The 23,414-nt window shown below is 33.6% G+C and overlaps 3 protein-coding genes across 3 annotated transcripts; all 3 read left to right on the forward strand.

Moving 5' to 3' along the window:
- Positions 1-797: 797 nt before the first annotated feature.
- LOC133700114 (cinnamoyl-CoA reductase 1-like) lies at positions 798-3,765 on the forward strand. The gene is made up of 5 exons (XM_062123673.1): positions 798-1,055; positions 1,157-1,311; positions 1,455-1,640; positions 1,987-2,339; positions 3,303-3,765. The coding sequence occupies exons 1-5, from the start codon at positions 917-919 to the stop codon at positions 3,496-3,498; spliced, it is 1,029 nt and encodes a 342-aa protein (XP_061979657.1). The 5' UTR covers positions 798-916; the 3' UTR covers positions 3,499-3,765.
- Positions 3,766-12,039: 8,274 nt separating this feature from the next.
- Positions 12,040-13,652, forward strand: LOC133681195 (cinnamoyl-CoA reductase 1-like). Its single transcript, XM_062104364.1, has 4 exons — positions 12,040-12,253; positions 12,355-12,509; positions 12,778-12,963; positions 13,296-13,652. Exons 1-4 carry the CDS (start codon positions 12,115-12,117, stop codon positions 13,650-13,652), a joined length of 837 nt encoding a protein of 278 aa, XP_061960348.1. The 5' UTR covers positions 12,040-12,114.
- Positions 13,653-18,047: 4,395 nt separating this feature from the next.
- LOC133701570 (cinnamoyl-CoA reductase 1-like) lies at positions 18,048-20,923 on the forward strand. The gene is made up of 5 exons (XM_062125524.1): positions 18,048-18,312; positions 18,414-18,568; positions 18,712-18,897; positions 19,244-19,596; positions 20,537-20,923. Exons 1-5 carry the CDS (start codon positions 18,174-18,176, stop codon positions 20,730-20,732), a joined length of 1,029 nt encoding a protein of 342 aa, XP_061981508.1. The 5' UTR covers positions 18,048-18,173; the 3' UTR covers positions 20,733-20,923.
- The last annotated feature ends 2,491 nt before the right edge of the window (positions 20,924-23,414 follow it).

Here is a 23,414-nt window from a genome sequence, read left to right on the forward strand (position 1 = left end):
ACTGGACGTAAGAAATTGTCAAAGATTCATATCTTTGAAGTTACTAGGAAGGGAAGGACTCTCAGGATCAACCATTAATTGATGTGATGGGTCTTTCTTTATACTAGAAAGAAACAAGAAACATGTGGATATATAGATTATAAACTCTCATATATATATATATGATTTGACCAAAAGGTAAACGTTGTTGGTCATGAGCATTGTTGAATAGAGAAATTAAAAAAAAATAAAAAAACATGGATGGTGATTTACTTATTCTTGTGCATAATAATAATAATAATAATAAAGGTTAAGGTAAAAAAAAATAGTATTATCCTTGGAGATTTCATTATTTCGATACATTCATATATTAATAGAACAAAAAATTCAGTATATAATTATCATACTCGTTCCTATTTTACAAGGTAATAACCAAATATTCTTTAACATGAACACTTGTCATCCATGAGATCCTTCCCCTCTCTCCTTCCAAAACAAATTAAAGTACCGCTCTCTACTTGTGATCTACAACCATTTAATGGGTCGTTGTGTATAATATATTTTCATTTCTTAATTTATTAGTAGCTTATAATTACATTTTGGTCAAAAACAGCATGCACGTTTGGTCAAAAAAACACAAGTACAAAACAATCAGGATTCCACACATGGTGCTGACGATTCACAAAAACTCAGTCACAAACCTCAAGGAAAGAAAAATAATGGAAAGAGAGAAACTCTCTTTGGTAAGTATTTACCGGTAGTGGGTGAGGAAGGTAACTCTAAACCTTAATTATAAATACATCCACTCCACCACTTCTTTCCTTGTAGCATCCACCTCCTAAATCAAGAGAAAAGCAAAACACCTCCCTCTCTCTGTCTCTCTTCCTTCGTCCTACCACCAAACACGTACACATAATAATACATATATCAAGACAACATGCCTGTCGATACTTCATCACTTCCATGCCAAGGCCAAACTGTCTGTGTCACCGGGGCTGGTGGCTTCATTGCTTCATGGATTGTTAAACTTCTTCTAGAGAAAGGTTACTCTGTTAAAGGAACTGTGAGGAACCCAGGTTGGTTTATAATAATTAAGCACTTGGTTTCTTTCCCTTTTCGTTTTCTGTTCTTAAGATTGTGTTAATTTAATGCTTCGTATTTGTGTTGGTATACACAGCTGATCCCAAGAATTCCCATTTGAGGGAGCTTGAAGGAGCTCAAGAAAGATTAACTTTATGCAAGGCTGATCTCCTTGATTATGAGTCTCTTAAAGAGGCTATTCAAGGGTGTGATGGAGTTTTCCATACTGCTTCTCCTGTCACAGACGATCCAGTATGTTTCCTTTTTTTCTTTTCTTTCCGGTTCATTGGTAGTAAAAATCTTGTTTGGATGCTGAGAATTTTAAGAAAAGAAAATAATAACATCTTCAAATTTGGTTTTGATGATGGGATGATTTTGTGTTCCAATACTTGAAGGAGCAAATGCTGGAGCCAGCAGTGAATGGAACCAAGAATGTGATCATGGCAGCAGCTGAGGCCAAAGTCCGACGAGTGGTTTTCACGTCTTCAATTGGTACTGTGTACATGGACCCCAATAGGAGCCCTGATGTTGTCGTTGATGAATCTTGCTGGAGTGATCTTGAGTTCTGCAAGAACACCAAGGTATTTCATTAATAACATGTGATGATGATTGATTAACATAATTAAATAGCTCCTAATTAGAGCACGGATCGGCTATTACTTGATGATTAAATCAACATGATATAAAATATATGCTAATTAATCACATGTCATGATAATTGATTAACATAAATATTATTGTGCCCACATACACTTGTGTTACTCAAAGCATACAGAGTAGGTGTAAATAAAAATATCTCTATCCTAATTGCCTATCCTTCACATCTTGATGCAAGTTTATTATTCTTGCGTCCTAGGGCTTACTGCATCTTGAAATCCTAATTGCCTATCCTTCACATCTTGATGTAAGTTCATCTTGGAATTGCAGAATTGGTATTGCTATGGAAAGACTGTGGCGGAACAGGATGCATGGGATGTGGCTAAGAAGAATGGAGTTGACCTAGTGGTGGTGAACCCAGTGCTGGTGCTTGGACCATTGTTGCAACCCACAGTCAATGCTAGCATCGTTCACATCCTCAAGTACCTAACCGGCTCAGCCAAGACATATGCTAACTCTGTTCAAGCTTATGTGCATGTTAAGGATGTGGCACTAGCCCACATTTTAGTCTTCGAGACACCTTCCGCCTCCGGCCGTTACATTTGCGCTGAGAGAATGCTCCACCGTGGAGAGGTGGTGGAAATCCTTGCAAAGTTCTTCCCGGAGTATCCCATCCCCACCAAGTAAGTTCTTATGATTTTGAACAATTTTGAAAAGAATTTTTGAACGCAAAAACAAACCCACATATTTTTAAGTGATTACTAACCTATTTTTCTTTCATGGTCCTTTCCCGATTTTTCTTGAAATCTTCATTAGCAAAATTATATTATGATTTTAAGAAACATTATATTTGCACAAGACAGTCAATTTAAGGCTTGTATATTTTAATTTTACTTTCTTGTTGACATTTGATATATATATATATAAAGCAACTTAGGGCAATGAGTGTTGGAAGATTTAATTTGTACAATAATTAAATTAAAGAATAAAATCCTCACTTCCTGTTGCATGACAGTTCTCTGATACTTCATCCCTATTCATGCCCAAAATAAGAAAATAAATGAAGAAAAGGGTTTTTTGTCCTTATTATAAATATAGTAAAAAAACATTGCAGATCGCTGCCTTATTTTATTTTTATTTTTTTGGTTTCTTAATGGTATCGTGGGGCAATTGGTGTCCCAATTTTGACTTGTATGATAATCTTAACCAAAAATCATGAAAAATCGAATCCCCCGTGGCATAATTTTTTGAATCATCAACAAAGAAAGCCAAATGATTTGACAATATGCTGGTGCAGCAAAAGGGTCCTCACCAACCCCATCGTCTTTGTCATATTTGGACCAAAATGCGTTCTCTACGTACGATTGGTACTGCACAAAGTTATTGGATCACAAGTTAAATCTTGCTTTGTTATATATTTTTAAATTTAGTCAGGGAGAGTTAGGAAGAGGATTATTGGGTCCTAAATCCTCATCTCATGCAATTTATGCTACAGTATTTGTTTGTCTAATTATAGTGCTTAATGAGCTAGTGAATATTAATATTTTGTAGAAAAAAACCTATCAAGTTTGTAGAAAGAATTAATTGTGCTGTGTTTTTTTTATTAATCTTGATTATTAATATTTTGTATTGCAATGCATTTGCAGGTGTTCAGATGAGAAGAACCCAAGAAAACAACCCTACAAGTTCACAAACCAGAAGATCAAGGATCTGGGCATCGAATTCACCCCAGTGAAACAGTGCCTGTATGAATCTGTTAAGAGCTTGCAGGAAAAGGGTCACCTTCCAATCCCAAAACAAGCTGAAGACTCTGTGAAAATTCAACAAGGACTCATTTATTAGGAGGGGACGTACAGGTCCACACCCCATGTGTGGTTGTAGTTGTTTGCAACATACATACTAGGGAAAAGAATTTACTAAAGAAGAATGTAGAGTGCAAGTGTTACTGTCTTCTAAGACCTCTAATTGTCTTCGCGCTTACATTAATCAATGTTTTAATCCTCTAATTAATCAATTATTGGATGTAACTTTTAAGTGTTCCACTTTTTTTCTTTGGTTGTTGTTGTTGTTGTTTAAGTTTAATTCAATTTCAAAATGGAATTAATACCATCTCTGTGGCTTCCCTTGGATTGAGAATTGATTATCTATCTTTCAAAATAAGGTCTAAAAATCGAATAAGCTTATATAATGATAGTTGCCTGTACATCTCGTAGCAACCTCCTAATATAATTAATTAAGGATGTCAATTTCTCTTACCCTTTCTTGTGGATGACGAATCTAAAGTCTAAACCAAGGTACACAGTTGGTTTAGACTGATTGACTGTATCATATCATGGGCCTCATCCACTCTGCTATTACAGGTTAGCAATGCTCAGACAAAGGTGGTGGTACTTACTGGGAAACTATGATTTTCTAGTTTGCGAATTATATTAGTTTCTTGCAAGTTTAACTGACATATTCTTTGGACAAAGGATCTTATTTTCTCATCTTTTATACATCTAAAATTTAATCATTTGCTTCACTAGTAAAAAAAAAGTTTATTTTTTATTTTTTATGTAGGTATGATCTGAATTGAAATGGAAGCATTTTTAGGGAAATTTGAGTCGTTCAATTTCACCCAAAAGATCTATTTTAGAGTGACGGAAATAAGCAATAGGTGTATTTTCCAAGAGGCAGGAGCAAAAAAAAGGACTGCATAAGCAACAGGAATATATACAAGCCCGAACCTAGACTTCAGTTGAGTTGTGTGCGACCAAATCCAGCTGCAGAACTTGAGGCCCCATCCTTCTACTAGCAATTTCGGTAGAGTTTAAAATTAAAACTAGGTGAGCCCTACATATCAACCTAACAACCTATCAAATTTGAGCTCCAAGTCTGGTTGGTTTTTTTACTTGTTTAGCAAACTTAGATGATTTGTGTCAAGAGGGGCGCGACTTCATCTGACGATGGTGGAGATTCGTGTCATGCCTCCTGATAAGGGAGGGATGTTGGGAAGGTATTTTTTTGAATTTAATCATAAAATTATGATTAAGTTTAGGAGTCGTCACCTAGTATTATGATCACTAGGAACTTATGGTTTGTGAGAGTCTGGGTAAGGGACTGGTTGTGTAAGGGGAAGACACATCACCCTCAGTACACGCTACCTAAGGTAAGCTGCATTGTTGTTTGATTGTTTTTTTTTCTAAGTCGGGTTTTATTTGTTGGTATTTTCTAAGATTCAAGACAGATCTCTCTTCATGAGAAAGTTTCTACCTTATTCGGTTAAATCCTAACCATTATAAAGTTTGAATTTTAGCATTGCATTTCTACACCTTCTATCTTCAATACCTGAGGGTGTACTTTATCATGTAATTTTACACCCCACAAATATTAAAGTCTACATCTGGACCCTAAAAAAAGATAGGAAAATGATTTTTGACATGTTGGCCAAATTCTAATGGAGAATCATAAACTGGTTATGATATCCATTTTTTGATTTTTTTAAACATGAAAAAGATGTAATTTTTTTTTTATGAAAATATATTTGGAAAATTTTTAGGATTTGGCCTTATGCATGAAAACAATTTTTTTTTGTTTTTAAAAAGGGAAATTGATTTAAAAGTTTTTGAGATTTTTTTTTAAAATGTTTTGATTTTTTTTGAAATGTTTCAGAGAAAACCAGGTATTTTAATACCGGATTTGTATTTTACAGTGTAGATATACAACCCGATATTATGCAAAATTGGTAGAAAAATATTTGAGAAAATCACATTTTTTTAAAAAATGATTTTTGAAATTTTTTGAATTTTTTTTAAATGGGGCTGGGCCGGATCCAGCCCAGCCATTTGGGTTGGGCCAGAACTGGCCCGACCCAAGTGGGAAGCTAATTATTTTGGTCGCTGCATGAAAATTCATTCTACATGCAGCGACTGCAGCAGTGAACAACGGGGACGGTTGATGTAAGGCAGGGATGGGGAACCACCTGAGGTGGTGAGGGACTGTGGTCGTGCTGGTGGAGAGGCTGGTGGCGGCGTTGATGGAGAGCTTGTCCGCCGGAGTCGCTACTGCGCAGGAAGAAGTTTGTAGAGGAGAGAGAAAGGCTAGAAGGAGAAGAGAGAGAGAGTCGTGGTGGCTGCTTGGTGGTTGTGCTGGCTTCCTGTGGTGGAGCTGGTGTTCGTGGTGGTGTATAGGCTGGGTTTGTTGGTATTCTCGCTGGAGAAGCAGTTGTGGAGAGGTGGAGAGAGCTGCAAAAGGCTGACGGGGAAAGAAGGAAAATGGAAACAGGGGGGGAGGCTGGTTTTTTTGTGATTTTTGGACCCGATTTTATCCTCCCTTAGGCCATCAAATCCACCTCTATTTATAGGCGGTGGAAGAGGGAAATCTTGTTTACACAAGGAAAAAATTTTAGCCCTTGATTCTATTGGGAAGGATCCCAATCGTTGGCTCAAAGTAGGCATGGTGCACTGTCAAATCTACAGAAAAAGCTGCTTGAGTTGGCATGTTTAGGCTGACGCCGACGCCGATTAATTGTCATTCACACTGAACTATTGACATGGAGCTATAGAGAAACTGCAGAGGATCATTTTCGTGCATTTGGTTAAATTTGGTGGACGTTAGGTGCATTAAATTCACCTGCAAAGTATGTAACATAAGCAGTTATTTCAGAGATTTAAAGAAGAAGATGAACAGTATCAAAGTTCTGATTTTAGCTAAAGTTCATTTCAGTCCTCCCACTTTAAATTGCTTTCAATTGAACATCTAATTGACCTTAAACTTTTGCAATTAAGCCCCTGATGCACTTTAATTAGAGCCCTGAAGTTACGCGCCTATCGCGATATGGTCATTGGTCTCGGATTTCTTCAATTTAACCCCTAATTGACCCCAAAACTTCAATTTTCTTGCAATTTGGCCTCTACTTTCAATCAATTAACTTGATAAAAATTAGATTTGGTTTCTTAAAATTCCAATCTTCTCAATTAAGCTTAAATTAGGCTCCCAAACTTAATTTTTCACCAATTAAGTCCTAAATAAAATTAATTTGACCCATTTAAAGTATAATTAAGTCCTTGCAATTAATTAAATAATTCAATTGGACCCAAATTAATTCTTAAACATAATTAAAATTTAATTTGGCCCTTGATTAAATCAAATTGGCCTATTAAAAATTTAATTATGTCATTGGACTTAATTTTTATGCAAATTCATCCAATAATCATTTAATTTAACCTTGAATTTCCATTTTTTTCTCCATTTTTAGGCACAATGGGGTACAATTAGGCCTTGAATTTCCTTCAAAAATTGCAGCTTGATTTCCCGGTCTGTTTTCTCCGTGCTGCCAGCCTTTATTTTATTTTTTTATTTTTATTTTGAAAAAAAAATTGATTTTTGGGGAATAACCCAGAATTGGGTTATGACAATTTGTCAGGTAATCTAGTTGATTCGGTCAAACCAGGTGAGACTCGACTAAGTGAATTGTTGCAATGTTATAGTTACACAAATTAATTATCCTATCTTAAACAAACAATATAGTATAGAGCAAGTAAGGGGTCGATTACACGAGAAAGATCTAAATATTCAAGTCTTTATACTAGATGATTCAAAGTTAAGGGGGTTTTGAGGTTATCTAGGCTATATTATGGAAAACAAAACAAATTAATCAAGGTAAATTAAATAAATCCAAAAGTTATTAAAAGAAAAACCTTGGTATCAAGTAAATGTCCACCTACAAAAATCAAGACTGATACCTGAAACCATACGTCAATTTATGTTATGAATATCTATCTTTTCTTAACATTACTCACTTAACCGATCTACAGTGTAACTAACCCTAACCATTAAACAACCACAGTGTCCACACTAGTAATTTTAATCAATGGCAGCCTTAAGAGCTAGATAGGTTGATAAATCTTAGACAACATAACTGTCTGCAATATATTGTTGATTTAGTTGAATGTTTCCCCTAAGATTAACAACATAGATCCATCATAATTATTAAACCTAGTCGCTTCACAAGTTCAAATATCACAACTTTAGTTTTAATAGCAAAATTAGCCATAGATTGGTTTAGAATAATAATTTAGAGTCTGCTCTAACAATTAGACTAAACAATCATATGAAATAAGTATAGAAAAACATTCATACTCATCATATAAATTGAAAAGAAAAGATAGAATAGATCTCACATTTTTTTTGAAATTCGAAGGTTTTTGTACCCTTTCAATCAAGAAAAATTACGTAGCCTTATATGTCTATTGAAAAACTAATGAATAAAATATATGAGATCATAATTTCTGGTATAGGATAAAAGAGTGGAGTTTTCTTCTTCTTTCTGGCTGCCTCATCCTTTTCTTTCTCTCTTTCTTTTTATTTGATAGGAAATCCTAACCCCCACATTCCTCTAATCCATTTTTACTCTCCCAAAATATATATAAATAGTCATTTACAAAGTAAACAATCTACATTTAAGTAAGTTGGACTTATTTCTTCACAAAACCTGTATGTGGTAGAATTTATATGTTGTGTTAGAAAAATCATATCTCTCTCATATGAGCTATTTGAATAGGTTGAAATTTGGTAGGTTGATATTTCTTTGAGTTAAGAATCCAACAAGACTAAGTTTGCATCAAATGGACTTCTCTACCTCAAGATATTCAAGTTAGAATGGTCGAAGATCAAAACTGGCAGAAGGCAATACTTGTCTTTGAAAGATGCGCTTTCCATCTTTTTTATTATTATTATTTTTCTTGCCATATAAATATAGAAAGGTATGGATGTTAACTTTCTAATTCCACTAGAATCACTTCATTTCGACCTTTACAACTCAAGTTCTGCATAAAACATCGATCAAAGGTTAAATCTGCCAATATTCGGCACGAGATGGAACATGGTTTGAATTTTATCTCTAATTTACTCATTTTAGAATTTCACATCCAAAAGTGCCTTTAAAACATAAAAGAAATATTATCAAGGTATTTTATATATAAAACATGAACAAAATGCTAGGTAAATATATATGGGTAAAACTATCGAATTGTTAGAGAATAATAAAAATCATATCTTAGGACCTCATCTAATAGCTTAAGCTTTTAGGTTGAGATGGTTCTTTGACATGATATCAAAGCCTTGATGACAAAGTGGTCACGAGTTTGAATTTCACCATCACCATTTACTTGATAAAAATTAAGCACAAAATAGTATGACTTTATGCAAGTTTCAAGCCTAAATGACTTTTACTTGAGGGGTTATATTAGAGAATAATATAAATCATATCTTGGGATCTTATCTAATAGTTTAAGCTTTTAGGTTGAGATAGTTCTTTGATATTGGGTTTGCGTCTGAGTTAGCAAGAGAAAGACCTTTCATCGAAGATCACATGTCTTGAAACAAATATCTTGCCAATGGATGTATCAAGACATTTGAATCCTCAATGAGAGTTGCTATAATCAATGAAGACACAATGTTTAGCTTTGAAGTCAAGTTTGTTGCGATTGAATGGCTGAAGAAAAGGAAAACAAGCACACCTAAAAAATTTTAGAGATGAAAAATCAGAAGCATGTTTGTAGAGTTTTTCAAATGGTGAAAAGCCAAGAGGGGTGGTGAGAAGGAAATTAATGAGATATGTGGCCATAAGAAAAATGTTATCCCAATAGGTGTGAGGAACATGATAATAGGATAAGAGTGAGAGGCCCGTTTCAACGATGTGACAATGTTTTCGTTTAACGAATCCATTTTGTTGGGACATATTAGGGCATGAGATTCGGTGTTGAATGCCAATATTTGCAAACTATATGTGAAGAGAGCAATACTTCGCATCCCAATTAGTTTGTACAGATTTTATCTTACAATTAAATTGGCATGAAACAAGTTTTTGAAATGAGCAAAAATTTATGTGACACTGGATTTGTTAGGGATTGGAAATAACCATGTAAATTTGCTAAAATGATCAACAAACAAAACATAGTATTTATTGCCATTGGTTGACATGTTAGGAGATGGATCCCAAACATTGGAGAAAATTAATTCAAGAGGATGATTAGAGATTGATTGAGAACTAGAAAAAGAAAGGCGATGACTTTTTCCTTTTGATAAGTCGAACAGATACCCAAAATTTTATTAGACGAAGTAGGTAAAGAAAATTTGGAAACAAGATGCCAAATAATTTGATAGGAAGGATGTCTTATTTGGCAATGCCATACATCAAAAGGTGCTCGTTGAGATATGTATGTTTGAGGATGGTTTATTGGTGACATAGAGGTCAGAAAGATGTAAAGGCTATCTTTAGGTTTGCCATGCAGAAGAACTCTCCCCATTGCCTCGTCCTTCACCAAAAAAAAAGAAAAGTGAAATTCAAGATAAACATTATTATCATTAATAAATTGGTTAACAGAAATCAAATTCTTCTTAATCTGAGGTACATGCAGTAACTTATTTAAAATAAAAGAATTTTTCGGGGTTGAAAGAGTGGTGAAACCAATATTTTATATAGGTAAACCTGCCTCGTTGCCGACATGAATGTAGTCGTTGCCAAGATAAGGTTATGATCGCACATACAAGTTGTTGAAGTTGTTGGTAAGGTGGTTTGTTGAACCAATATCCAGATACTAGTTGGTATCATGTTGTGGTGATGGATATGTTATATAAGCCGCCATATTAGAAGGAGTGCGTTGGTAGGCATGATCGAACTTGCAACAACATTGAATGGCGGTGTGGCCAGTTCTTCCACAGACTTGGTGTTGTGGTTTTAGGTTGGAGGAGTAGTTTGGAGGTGGGCCTCTTCCTCTATTTCCACGTCCCCTTCCTCTGTTGTTGGAATCATGGGACTGGTTCGGAGGGAAGTGTTGTCGTTGTGGGTATTTTCCACCGCGCGACCTATAGTCATTCCTTGGGCCATGTTCACTAAGCCAACAGAGGTGTCAATGACAATTTGTTGCTGCTCTAGTCGTAACTCAAACACAAGAAGATGGTTAAACATATCTTCTAAAGTCATTCTGTGAATTTGAGTGGAAATTGACATGACAATAACATCATAAGAAGTATCGAGACCACGAAAAAAGTAAGTTACAAATTCATGGTTTTGAAAGGGTTGTCTGAGAATGATCTCATTTTTTGAAAGTAATCAGAAATTGACAAGTTACCTTTCTTGGTGGAGGCAAAAAATTGTCAAGTTTGTATGGTGTGAGCGGAGGAGTGAGACATGAACATTCTCTCGAGGGCTACCCAGATTTCTCTTGAAGTTGCGAGGCCAACCATTTATACCAGGATATTCTCAGATAAGTAGGAAACTAGTGCACTTAGAACAACCTGATCTTGCTCATACTAGGTAATATAGTTGGGATTTGATATCTCAATGGAAGTGATTAGGGAGGTTGCTGGGAGTAATCAGGTTTGAAGGAGATGAGGCCATATTGGTGGATCGAAAAACAGAGGTTATGTTAAGCTCTGATACGATGTCAAAGAATCATCTCAACCTAAAAGTTTAAGCTATTAGAAGAGGTCTCAAGATATGATTTATATTATTCTATAATACGAATAATATGGTTGTATCATGAATCTCAAGGGTTTTTTTTTATATTTATCTAAAATAATTTAGTTTTCAAATATGCTTAGGTTATATAGTGGATCCATAGATTAGCTCAATTAAACTCTTTGATAACTATACAAATGGTATCATACCATGCATACATATGGATTAAAAAAAAGATATAGTAATTAAAAAAAATAAATGAAATTAAATACAATCATAACTTAGAAGACCATCACAAGCCCACAAACATTAAAAAAACGAATATAATCAATAAGTGCATTTAAGTGATGTACATTCTCCTTTTGTTTTGTTCAAAGTTGTAAAAAGATAAAAGCATAAACATATTAATTTGGATTAATCTGGTGTGTGTGTATATATTGTTGTAGTTTGTAGCTCTTAAGAAGATATACAAGTGGAGCGAAGCGGAATGACAACATCTAACTATGTGGGATTTGTTTCTTGTGTTTTTGCTAGAGATTATTGATAGGTTGAGGGTGTGGGGGCAATTCCCTAGCGGTACAATAAATTAGTATTATTAAAAAATTCTCTAATATCCTTTAAACAATTAAGAGTTTATTATAAATATAACCTTATTTGACATATAATGAAAATAAAAACTCATCATTCTTGTGGATGTAAACACAATGTCGAAACACGTTAAATTTTATATTCTTTCTAGTTTCTTTCATTTTACAATATTATCGATAACTGTTGTAGATATTTCAATACGTAATATGGAACTATTAACACCTGTAATATAAATCCGTCGTATTATCTTATTTTATCAGTTAGAAAATTCTTCGGAATCAAAATGAATTCCTTTGCATCTTCAGACTTTGGTCTTATATAAAACAAATATAAATCAAGAGAAAAGGAAAACACCTCCCTCTCTCTGTCTCTCTTCCTTCGTTCTACCACCAAACACGTACACATAATAATACATAGATCAAGACAACATGCCTGTCGATACTTCATCACTTCCATGCCAAGGCCAAACTGTCTGTGTCACCGGGGCTGGTGGCTTCATTGCTTCATGGATTGTTAAACTTCTTCTAGAGAAAGGTTACTCTGTTAAAGGAACTGTGAGGAACCCAGGTTAGTTTATAATAATTAAGCACTTGGTTTCTTTCCCTTTTCTTTTTCTGTTCTTAAGATTGTGTTAATTTAATGCTCTGTATTTGTGTTGGTATACACAGCTGATCCCAAGAATTCTCATTTGAGGGAGCTTGAAGGAGCTCAAGAAAGATTAACTTTATGCAAGGCTGATCTCCTTGATTATGAGTCTCTTAAAGAGGCTATTCAAGGGTGTGATGGAGTTTTCCATACTGCTTCTCCTCTCACAGACGATCCAGTATGTTTCCTTTTTTTCTTTTCTTTTCGGTTCATTGGTAGTAAAAATCTTGTTTGGATGCTGATAATTTTAAGAAAAGAAAATAAAACATCACTTGGACTTCCAAGGACAAATTTTAGGCCTGCCGGTAAATTTAAGTACTGATGTCACCGACAAATGTTAGTAAAAGATTCCGTACATTTTTTTAAGTTTTCTTTCCAAATTTTATGAGGCAAAGTATGTTTTCTTCAAGTTTGGTTTTGATGATTTTGTGTTACAATACTTGAAGGAGCAAATGCTGGAGCCAGCAGTGAATGGAGCCAAGAATGTGATCATGGCAGCATCTGAGGCCAAAGTCCGACGAGTAGTTTTCACGTCTTCAATTGGTACTGTGTACATGGACCCCAATAGGAGCCCTGATGTTGTCGTTGATGAATCTTGCTGGAGTGATCTTGAGTTCTGCAAGAACACCAAGGTATTTAATTAATAACATTTGATGATGATTGATTAACATAATTAAATAGCTCCTAATTAGAGCACGGATCGGCTATTACTTGATGATTAAATCAACAAGATATATAAAATATATGCTAATTAATCACATGTCATGATAATTGATTAACATAAATAGTATTGTGCCCACATACACTTGGGTTACTCAAGGCATAAAGAGCAGGTGTAAATAAAAATATCTCTAAGATATGGTGATGTAAGTTCATTATTCCTTGCGTCATAGGGCTTACTGCATCTTGAAATCCTAATTGCCTATCCTTCACATCTTGATGTAAGCTCATCTTGGAATTGCAGAATTGGTATTGCTATGGAAAGACTGTGGCAGAACAGGATGCATGGGACGTGGCTAAGAAGAAAGGAGTTGACCTAGTGGTGGTGAACCCAGTGCTGGTGCTTGGACCATTGTTGCAACCCACTGTCAATGCTAGCATCGTTCACATCCTCAAGTACCTGAACGGCTCAGCCAAGACATATGCTAACTCTGTTCAAGCTTATGTGCATGTGAGGGATGTGGCCCTAGCCCACATTTTAGTCTTCGAGACACCTTCCGCCTCCGGCCGTTACATTTGCGCTGAGAGAATGCTCCACCGTGGAGAGGTGGTGGAAATCCTTGCAAAGTTCTTCCCAGAGTATCCCATCCCCACCAAGTAAGTTCTTATGATTTTGAACAACTTTATAATAATCACGAGCTTAACACCTCTAAAAAACTACTTCAATGGAAAAGTTAGAATAAATTGACTTTTTCTAAGGTAATGAAACTTGTATTATTTTTCTAACCTATTTTTCTTTCATGGTCTTTTCCCGATTTTTCTTCAAATCTTCATTAGCAAAATTATATTATGATTTTAAGAAACAAAATACTTGCACAAGAAAGTCAATTTAAGGCTTGTATATTTTGTACTTTCTCGTTGACATATGATATATATATATATATAAAGCAACTTAGGGCAATGAATGTTGGAAGATTTTGTACAATAATTAAATTAAAGAATAAAATCCTCACTTCCTGTTGCATGACAGTTTTCTGATACTTCATCCCTATTCATGCCCAAAATAAGTAAATAAATGAAGGAAAGGGTTTTCTGTCGTTATTATAAATATACTTCATCCCTGTTGCTCCCTTATTTTATTATTATTTTTTTGGTTTCTTAATGGTACCGTGGAGCAATTGTTGTCCCAATTTTGACTTGTATCATAATCTTAACCAAAAATCATGAAAAATCGAATCCCCCGTGGCATAATTTTTTGAATCATCAGCAAAAGGGTCCTCACCAACCCCATCGTCTTTGTCATATTTGGACCAAAATGGGTTCTCCACGATTAGTACTGCACAAAGTTATTGCATCACAAGTTAAATCTTGCTTTGTTATGTATTTTCAAATTTTGTCATGGAGAGTTAGGAAGAGGATTATTGGGTCCTAATTCCTAATCTCGTGCAATTATATGCTACAGTACTTGTTTGTCTAATTGTAATGCTTAATGAGCTAGTGAACATTAATATTTTGTAGAAAAAAACCTACCAAGTTTGTACAAAGAATTAATTGTGCTGTGTTTTTTATTAATCTTGATATTAATATTTTGTATTGCAATGCATTTGCAGGTGTTCAGATGAGAAGAACCCAAGAAAACAACCCTACAAGTTCACAAACCAGAAGATCAAGAATCTGGGCATCGAATTCACCCCAGTAAAACAGTGTCTGTATGAAACTGTTAAGAGTTTGCAGGAAAAGGGTCACCTTCCAATCCCAAAACAAGCTAAAGATGGGTCGGTTGTCAGAATCTCCAAATATTAATTCTGATTTTCACTATCACCTAAACAATATCTAGTAGTATGATGGTGAGACCCTGTTGAATCCAAGAGAAATTTTAGCTAAGTCTATGAAGCACTGAAATTAAAAGAAGACAAGGGAGTATGAATAAGACAGAAATCAGAAAAGCAATGAAATTTGGAAAACTTAAAAGGTAATTACTATATATTTTGTTATCTTAGTTCAAAGGGTTATGCATTCATTTTTATAAACAGGTTAATTATAGAAGTAAAATGATTATCCTATCAATTCAAGTAAATAAACTTAATTTCTCTTAAAACTAAGAGAAATCATGAAGATTAATAATAAATTAATTACACTAAGTTTTTAATCAATTTCTTATCATCAAGCAAATTCAATATTGAGAAACAATTCTCATTCACTCGATAATAACTTTAAGAGCACATCAACCATTCAAAATCTTGAATAATTAAACATGATTCATTCCTCCTTAATAAATTAAAGTGACAGAAGGAACAATCAATTCAATTTATCTACTTCTTGTTCTAGTTACTAATAACAATTATGAATGGAAAAACACTAAAAATATATATGCTATCTCAAAAAGATTTAACAAGCATGAACAAAAATTAATAGCATAAAAAATAAAACAGATGAATAAATATTTAAATGTAACAGGATTACAATAACAGCGTTAATCCTCACAACCGAATATGATGATGGACTCTATCCCCTTTAAGCTGAATAGAAAGATCAGCTGCTCATCCTTACAGATCTGCCACAAGTAAAAGTAAGAAAAAAGAGGGAAGATCGAATGTCCCTTCTGTGTGGTTCTCTCTTTCTTTATTTAACCTGCAGAAAAAAAGTCTTCGTGATAAGAGATCTATCTTAAAATATAGGAGATTTGATGCTGTAAATAATATCTCTCCCATCCCATCAGATTTCCTATTTAACATAGGACTCCCTATTAGGTCGGTTGCCCACCAGATTAGGAACAATTCTCGCCTTACAGTTTGCATCAGAGTTTTCATATTGATAAAGATCTCTTATGATCCCGGACCTTCACAAGAGTTGTAGCCTGGATGTTTTGATGAATTTGAGCCTTTTTACTATAAAATTTGAAAGTTTTACTTATATAAATTTTTGTTGGTATTTATATTTACAGTCTATCAACAAGTAGTTTACCAATAGGTTCATGGATGAAAACAATTCGTCAAAAAAAACTCTTTTCAGTAATTTCTGGTTTATCAATGAATCCATTGTTAATAAATTTACCAATGGATTAAAAGACAGACAAAGCGCGCAAAAAAAATACTACTTTATTATGCTAGTATTTCCAAGTTTGTCATATAACCGAAAAAATACCATATGCAATTCTATCAATATTTTTATTTGTCTGTCGGTATATCTGTCGATAAATATAACATATCACTGACAGAATATCATCTATAATTTCATCGAAGAGTTAACAATAAAAGTGACATTTACAATAATTCTTTTTCAACTCTTTGGAATATACCGACTTATGTGGTTCATTGGTAACCCCGTCAGTAATATTTTAAAAATATATATATTTTTTTAAAATATATTGAACAAAAGTAGAGAAATAATTAAAATCAAATAAATAAAAAGAAATTAAATAATATAAAAATTAAATATTTATTACAAATTTAAATATTTATACATTCAAATACAATAAATCTAAAACAGAAGTGACGCTGGAAGAGGAGGAGACCGGTCATTGTTGGGACCATGAGGTCAATAAAAAAGAGCACATGGACCACTCATGTGTGATCTCGTCTTCATTACCACTCAGCTGAGTTTTTTATAATTCATAGTGAGTCATTTATATTTTTCATTAATATAGGTCGCTTGATCCTGTACTCGTTGGTCTAACATTAGCTTGAACTTGGGAGTTTGAGTGCTCGAAACCAACTATAAGCATTCAACGATCAAAACACAATGGATCGAAATTTCTGGTAATTTTTGAAAAGTGGTGTAGTATAAGGTGTTTTTTAATAAGGAATAAAAAATTATTTTTTCAGATTTTTCTTGTTTTTAACATTAATATATTAAAATTATAAAAAAATATAAATTTAAAATTTCTTCCAAGGAAAACCCAATTCAAAAAATATTTTAAAAATAGATGAGATCATGTCCTTTGATGGAAATGCTGGTCTAAATAAAAAACAAACGTTCAATAAAAAAGAAAAAGAAAAAGAAAAAGAGACCAGGTCAGGTCAATCAGTGGGAAGAGAAGAGAACAGGACGTAAGAAATTGTCAAAGATTCATATTTTTGAAGTTACTAGGAAGGGAATAAGGACTCTCAGGATCAACCAAAAATTGATGTGATTGGGTCTTTCTTTATACATGCAAGAAACAAGAAACATGCATGTGGATAGATTATATATATCTATATGATTTGACCGAAAGGTAAACGTCGTCTGTCATGAGCATTGTCGAATAGGGAAATTAAAAAAAAAAAAAGAATACGAAAAAAAACATGGATGGTGATTTACTTATTCTTGTGCATATATGATATATAGATTCAACTATGCATTTCCATAATCCGAGAAAAACTATGATATTTATGGCCATTTTTTTTTATCGAATCCAAATAATAATAATAATAATAATAAAGGTAAGGTAAAGACAAATATAGTAATATCCTTGGAGACTTCATTATCTCGATACATTCATCTATTAATAGAACAAAAATTGGTTGTTCGGAAATTACAAATATATGTTTTGAATAATACCATCTTCTTAAAAAGTTAAGTTTGATGTAAATGCCAAAGAAGAACAAGAGAACCGGAGAATGGTCAAAAACAACATGCACTTTTGGTCCAAAAAATACATACATAAAACAATAAGGTTTCCATGTAAGATTTATTACATTTTTTCCCCACCAGATTCTTTGCTGGTTTATGTGTATTAATTAATCAGTGGACATTCATTTACTGGTCAACTTTCTTAAGAGATATTATTCAATCCAATTCACATGGGGTCGGAGAAAAGTAAGCTTACATGAACATGATATCGGAATCAATCCATTATGCAGTGTTTGGAATTACAAGCAAGAAACAAGAAACATGTGGATATATAGATTATAAACTCTCTCTCTCTCTCTCTCTCTCTCTCTCTCTCTCTATATATATATATATATATATATATAGAGAGAGAGAGAGAGAGAGAGAAACTCTCTTTGGTAAGTATTTACCGGTAGTGGGTTAGGAAGGTAACTCTAAACCTTAATTATAAATACATCCACTCCACCACTTCTTTCCTTGTAGCATCCACCTCCTAAATCAAGAGAAAAGGAAAACACCTCCCTCTCTCTGTCTCTCTTCCTTCGTCCTACCACCAAACACGTACACATAATAATACATATATCAAGACAACATGCCTGTCGATACTTCATCACTTCCATGCCAAGGCCAAACTGTCTGTGTCACCGGGGCTGGTGGCTTCATTGCTTCATGGATTGTTAAACTTCTTCTAGAGAAAGGTTACTCTGTTAAAGGAACTGTGAGGAACCCAGGTTAGTTTATAATAATTAAGCACTTGGTTTCTTTCCCTTTTCTTTTTCTGTTCTTAAGATTGTGTTAATTTAATGCTCTGTATTTGTGTTGGTATACACAGCTGATCCCAAGAATTCCCATTTGAGGGAGCTTGAAGGAGCTCAAGAAAGATTAACTTTATGCAAGGCTGATCTCCTTGATTATGAGTCTCTTAAAGAGGCTATTCAAGGGTGTGATGGAGTTTTCCATACTGCTTCTCCTGTCACAGACGATCCAGTATGTTTCCTTTTTTTCTTTTCTTTCCGGTTCATTGGTAGTAAAAATCTTGTTTGGATGCTGAGAATTTTAAGAAAAGAAAATAATAACATCTTCAAATTTGGTTTTGATGATGGGATGATTTTGTGTTCCAATACTTGAAGGAGCAAATGCTGGAGCCAGCAGTGAATGGAACCAAGAATGTGATCATGGCAGCAGCTGAGGCCAAAGTCCGACGAGTGGTTTTCACGTCTTCAATTGGTACTGTGTACATGGACCCCAATAGGAGCCCTGATGTTGTCGTTGATGAATCTTGCTGGAGTGATCTTGAGTTCTGCAAGAACACCAAGGTATTTCATTAATAACATGTGATGATGATTGATTAACATAATTAAATAGCTCCTAATTAGAGCACGGATCGGCTATTACTTGATGATTAAATCAACATGATATAAAATATATGCTAATTAATCACATGTCATGATAATTGATTAACATAAATATTATTGTGCCCACATACACTTGTGTTACTCAAAGCATACAGAGTAGGTGTAAATAAAAATATCTCTATCCTAATTGCCTATCCTTCACATCTTGATGCAAGTTTATTATTCTTGCGTCCTAGGGCTTACTGCATCTTGAAATCCTAATTGCCTATCCTTCACATCTTGATGTAAGTTCATCTTGGAATTGCAGAATTGGTATTGCTATGGAAAGACTGTGGCGGAACAGGATGCATGGGATGTGGCTAAGAAGAATGGAGTTGACCTAGTGGTGGTGAACCCAGTGCTGGTGCTTGGACCATTGTTGCAACCCACAGTCAATGCTAGCATCGTTCACATCCTCAAGTACCTAACCGGCTCAGCCAAGACATATGCTAACTCTGTTCAAGCTTATGTGCATGTTAAGGATGTGGCACTAGCCCACATTTTAGTCTTCGAGACACCTTCCGCCTCCGGCCGTTACATTTGCGCTGAGAGAATGCTCCACCGTGGAGAGGTGGTGGAAATCCTTGCAAAGTTCTTCCCGGAGTATCCCATCCCCACCAAGTAAGTTCTTATGATTTTGAACAATTTTGAAAAGAATTTTTGAACGCAAAAACAAACCCACATATTTTTAAGTGATTACTAACCTATTTTTCTTTCATGGTCCTTTCCCGATTTTTCTTGAAATCTTCATTAGCAAAATTATATTATGATTTTAAGAAACATTATATTTGCACAAGACAGTCAATTTAAGGCTTTTTACTTTCTCGTTGATATATAAAGCAACTTAGTGCAATGAATGTTTTGGAAGATTTTGTACAATAATATTTAAATTAAAGAATAAAATCCTCACTTCCTGTTGCATGACAGTTTTCTGATACTTCATCCCTATTCATGCCCAAAATAAGAAAATAAATGAAAAAAAGGGTTTTCTGTCCTTATTATAAATATACTAAAAAAACATTGCAGATTGCTGCTTTATTTTATTTTTAATTTTTTGGTTTCTTAATGGTATCGTGGGGCAATTGTTGTCCCAATTTTGACTTGTATGATAATCTTAACCAAAAATCATGAAAAATCGAATCCCCCGTGGCATAATTTTTTGAATCATCAACAAAGAAAGCCAAATGATTTGACAATATGCTGGTGCAGCAAAAGGGTCCTCACCAACCCCATCGTCTTTGTCATATTTGGACCAAAATGGGTTCTCTACGTACGATTGGTACTGCACAAAGTTAATGGATCACAAGTTAAATCTTTCTTCGTTATATATTTTCAAATTTAGTCATGGAGAGTTAGGAAGAGGATTATTGGGTCCTAAATCCTCATCTCATGCAATTTATGCTACAGTACTTGTTTGTCTAATTGTAGTGCTTAATGAGCTAGTGAATATTAATATTTTGTAGAAAAAAACCTACCAGGTTTGTAGAAAGAATTAATTGTGGTGTGTTTTTTTTTTTATTAATCTTGAATATTAATATTTTGTATTGCAATGCATTTGCAGGTGTTCAGATGAGAAGAACCCAAGAAAACAACCCCACAAGTTCACAAACCAGAAGATCAAGGATCTGGGCAATATCGATTTCACCCCAGTGAAACAATGCCTATATGAAACTGTTAAGAGCTTGCAGGAAAAGGGTCACCTTCCAATCCCAAAACAAGCTCAAGACTTGTCGGTAGTCGGAATCTCCAAATATTAATTCTTTTTTTCACTATCACCTAAACAGTATCTAGTAGTATGATGCTGATGACCCGGTCGAATTGGGAAATTGTAGCTAAAGCCTATGATGCACTGAAACTAAAAGAAGATAGAGGGGTCTGAATAAAACAGAAATCAGAAAAGTAACGAGATATGGAAAACTTAAAAGATAATTACTATTTTGTTATCTTAGTTCAAAGGGTTATACATCCATTCCTATAAACAGTTTAATTATTGAAGTGAAATGACTATCCCTTCAATTCAAGCAAATAAATTCAATTTCTCTTAAAACTCAGAGAAATAATTAGGATTAATAGTAAATTAATTAGAGTAAGCTTCTAATCAATTCCTTATCATCAAGCAAATTCAATATTAAAAGCAATTCTCATTAACTTGTTAATAGCTTTAAGAGCATATACGGTTAAATTTTATTTCAAGCAACCATCCAAAAGCTTAAATAATTAAACATGGTTCATTCCTTCTTAATAAATTAAAGTGAAAGATCAAACAATCAATTCAATTTATTTACTTCTTGTTCTAATCTCTAATAATAATTATGAATTGAAAGACACTAGAAAGTCTCAAACAGATTCAATAAGCATGATCAAAAATCAATATCATAGAAATAAAAATAAAAATAAATAAATACTTGAATGTAAAAAGATTACAATAATAGCATTACTTCTTACGCACGAATGATGATGGACTCTATTTCCCTTGAGCTGAATACAAAGATCAGCTGCTCATCCTTACAGATTTGCCACAAGTAAAAGTAAGAAGGGAAGACCGAATGTCCCTTCTGTGTGATTCTCTCTTTTTTTATTTAACCTCCAGGGAAAAAAAAAGCCCTTACAAATATGATGATGGAATCTATTTCCCTTGAGCTTAAATAATTAATTTTGATTAATCTAGTATTATATATATATATATATATATATATATATATATATAGTGTTGTAGTTTGTGGGTCATAAAAAATATCAAAGTGGAGCGAAGCGGACTGACAACATTTGTTTTTATGGGATTTGTTTCTTGTTTTTTTTTGCTAGGGATGATTGATAGATTGAGGATGATAAAGGGCTATTATTTTTATTTATTTTTTGGATAGGTAAGCTATTTTGAATTTAAACTAGAGAATTTGCACATAAAGTAAATCATTACACCTACTGCACAACCAATTGGGAAAGAATCAATTTTTTTTTTTCTATAGCGATACTCCTCCACAAACATTGCATACAATTCTTCGGTGTATTACACTTGAAATCCCCTCCTTTCTTATCATGGTATATTAGTTCCTTGCAAGTTTCATTAACAAGAAGATCTCTGCAATGAACTTGTTTTCTCATTCTACTTTATATGATCTAGAATTTAGAACTCTTGTACATGGGAACAGAATTAAATGAAAGCCAAAATTATCTTTTATAGAGGTGACCCGGTAGAAAAGGTCACCACAAAAGAAGCCATATTTAACAAGAAGCAGGAACGAAAGGTCGACCAGACAAGAAACAATCACAGTGCAATATATTCAATCCCAAATGTTAATTTCAGTTGAGCTATGTGTTACCAGATCCAGTTCAGGCCTCAACGTCCTAAAAAGGAGAGGATACGGCCATATCGCTTATTTCCTTTATTTGTGGAGGTAGGTAATATTTGAAATTGTTATAGCGATAGTGATTTGAAATGTTTTTTATTTAAAAATATATTAAAATAAAAAAAAATTATTTTTTAAAAATTATTTTTAATATCAGCACATCAAAATAATTTAAAAATATATAAAAAATTATTTTAAATAAAAAAAATAAAATTTTAAAAACACGGTGAAAAGATATCTGCAGAGTGAAGCACCACAGAATCTCCTTTAGCTGCATGTCTCAGCAAGAGACACTCTTTGGACTCAGCCTCTTGGCCCAAAAACTCCGCTGGTCCAGCTATTTTCTTCTTCTTTTTTGGGTCGCATGTCCTCTCCACTCGATTTTACTAGTAAGTTTCCTGCTGTGGGATGTTGTCTGCACATGACAATGAGTTTATTAAAAATCTATATTTCATAAATAAATAAAAAAGAATATCTGACTTGTTTATCTTTATACAATTTGAAAAGATATTAAATTCAATGAAATAAAAGCTTATTCAAACTCAATGTTTATCCTTGTCTTTATTTTATTATCTTGTTAATATATGATGAGCACAAACATATTTTATGAAATTTATTACAACGTGTAAGTCATCCATAATTTAATGTTTATTATTATAAAAAGAATTTCTCTATTCAAATGTAAATTTAATATTTATTCTTTAAAAAATAGTATGGCAAATAGAACTTAACCGTATTTATTTTCAGTCTTTTTATCATCAACACTATAATAAGAATTATAAAATAAAATTTCAACTTAATTTCAGTGATGCTTATAATTTGAAGACCTGAAATAACTTATGATTAATTTTCTGTTTTTTATAAAAAAATTAATTTAAGAACTTATATATATAATTTAATAGAGAGTGTCTATTATGTCATCAAGAGGTGTAGCGTGATAGCAAATGGTTTAAGATCTGCATAGTAGGTCTCAAGTTCAAGTCAGGACGTGCAGCTCTTGTAAGGACCTGGGACAGCCGGGATTTTACTCGCTCATTTAAACCTATAAAATATACTTTTCGGAGTTTTCTCGAATCAAAACAAAATAAAAAT

The sequence above is a fragment of the Populus nigra genome, chromosome 1 (assembly GCF_951802175.1).
Source record: "Populus nigra chromosome 1, ddPopNigr1.1, whole genome shotgun sequence".
Classification (NCBI taxonomy): domain Eukaryota; kingdom Viridiplantae; phylum Streptophyta; class Magnoliopsida; order Malpighiales; family Salicaceae; genus Populus; species Populus nigra.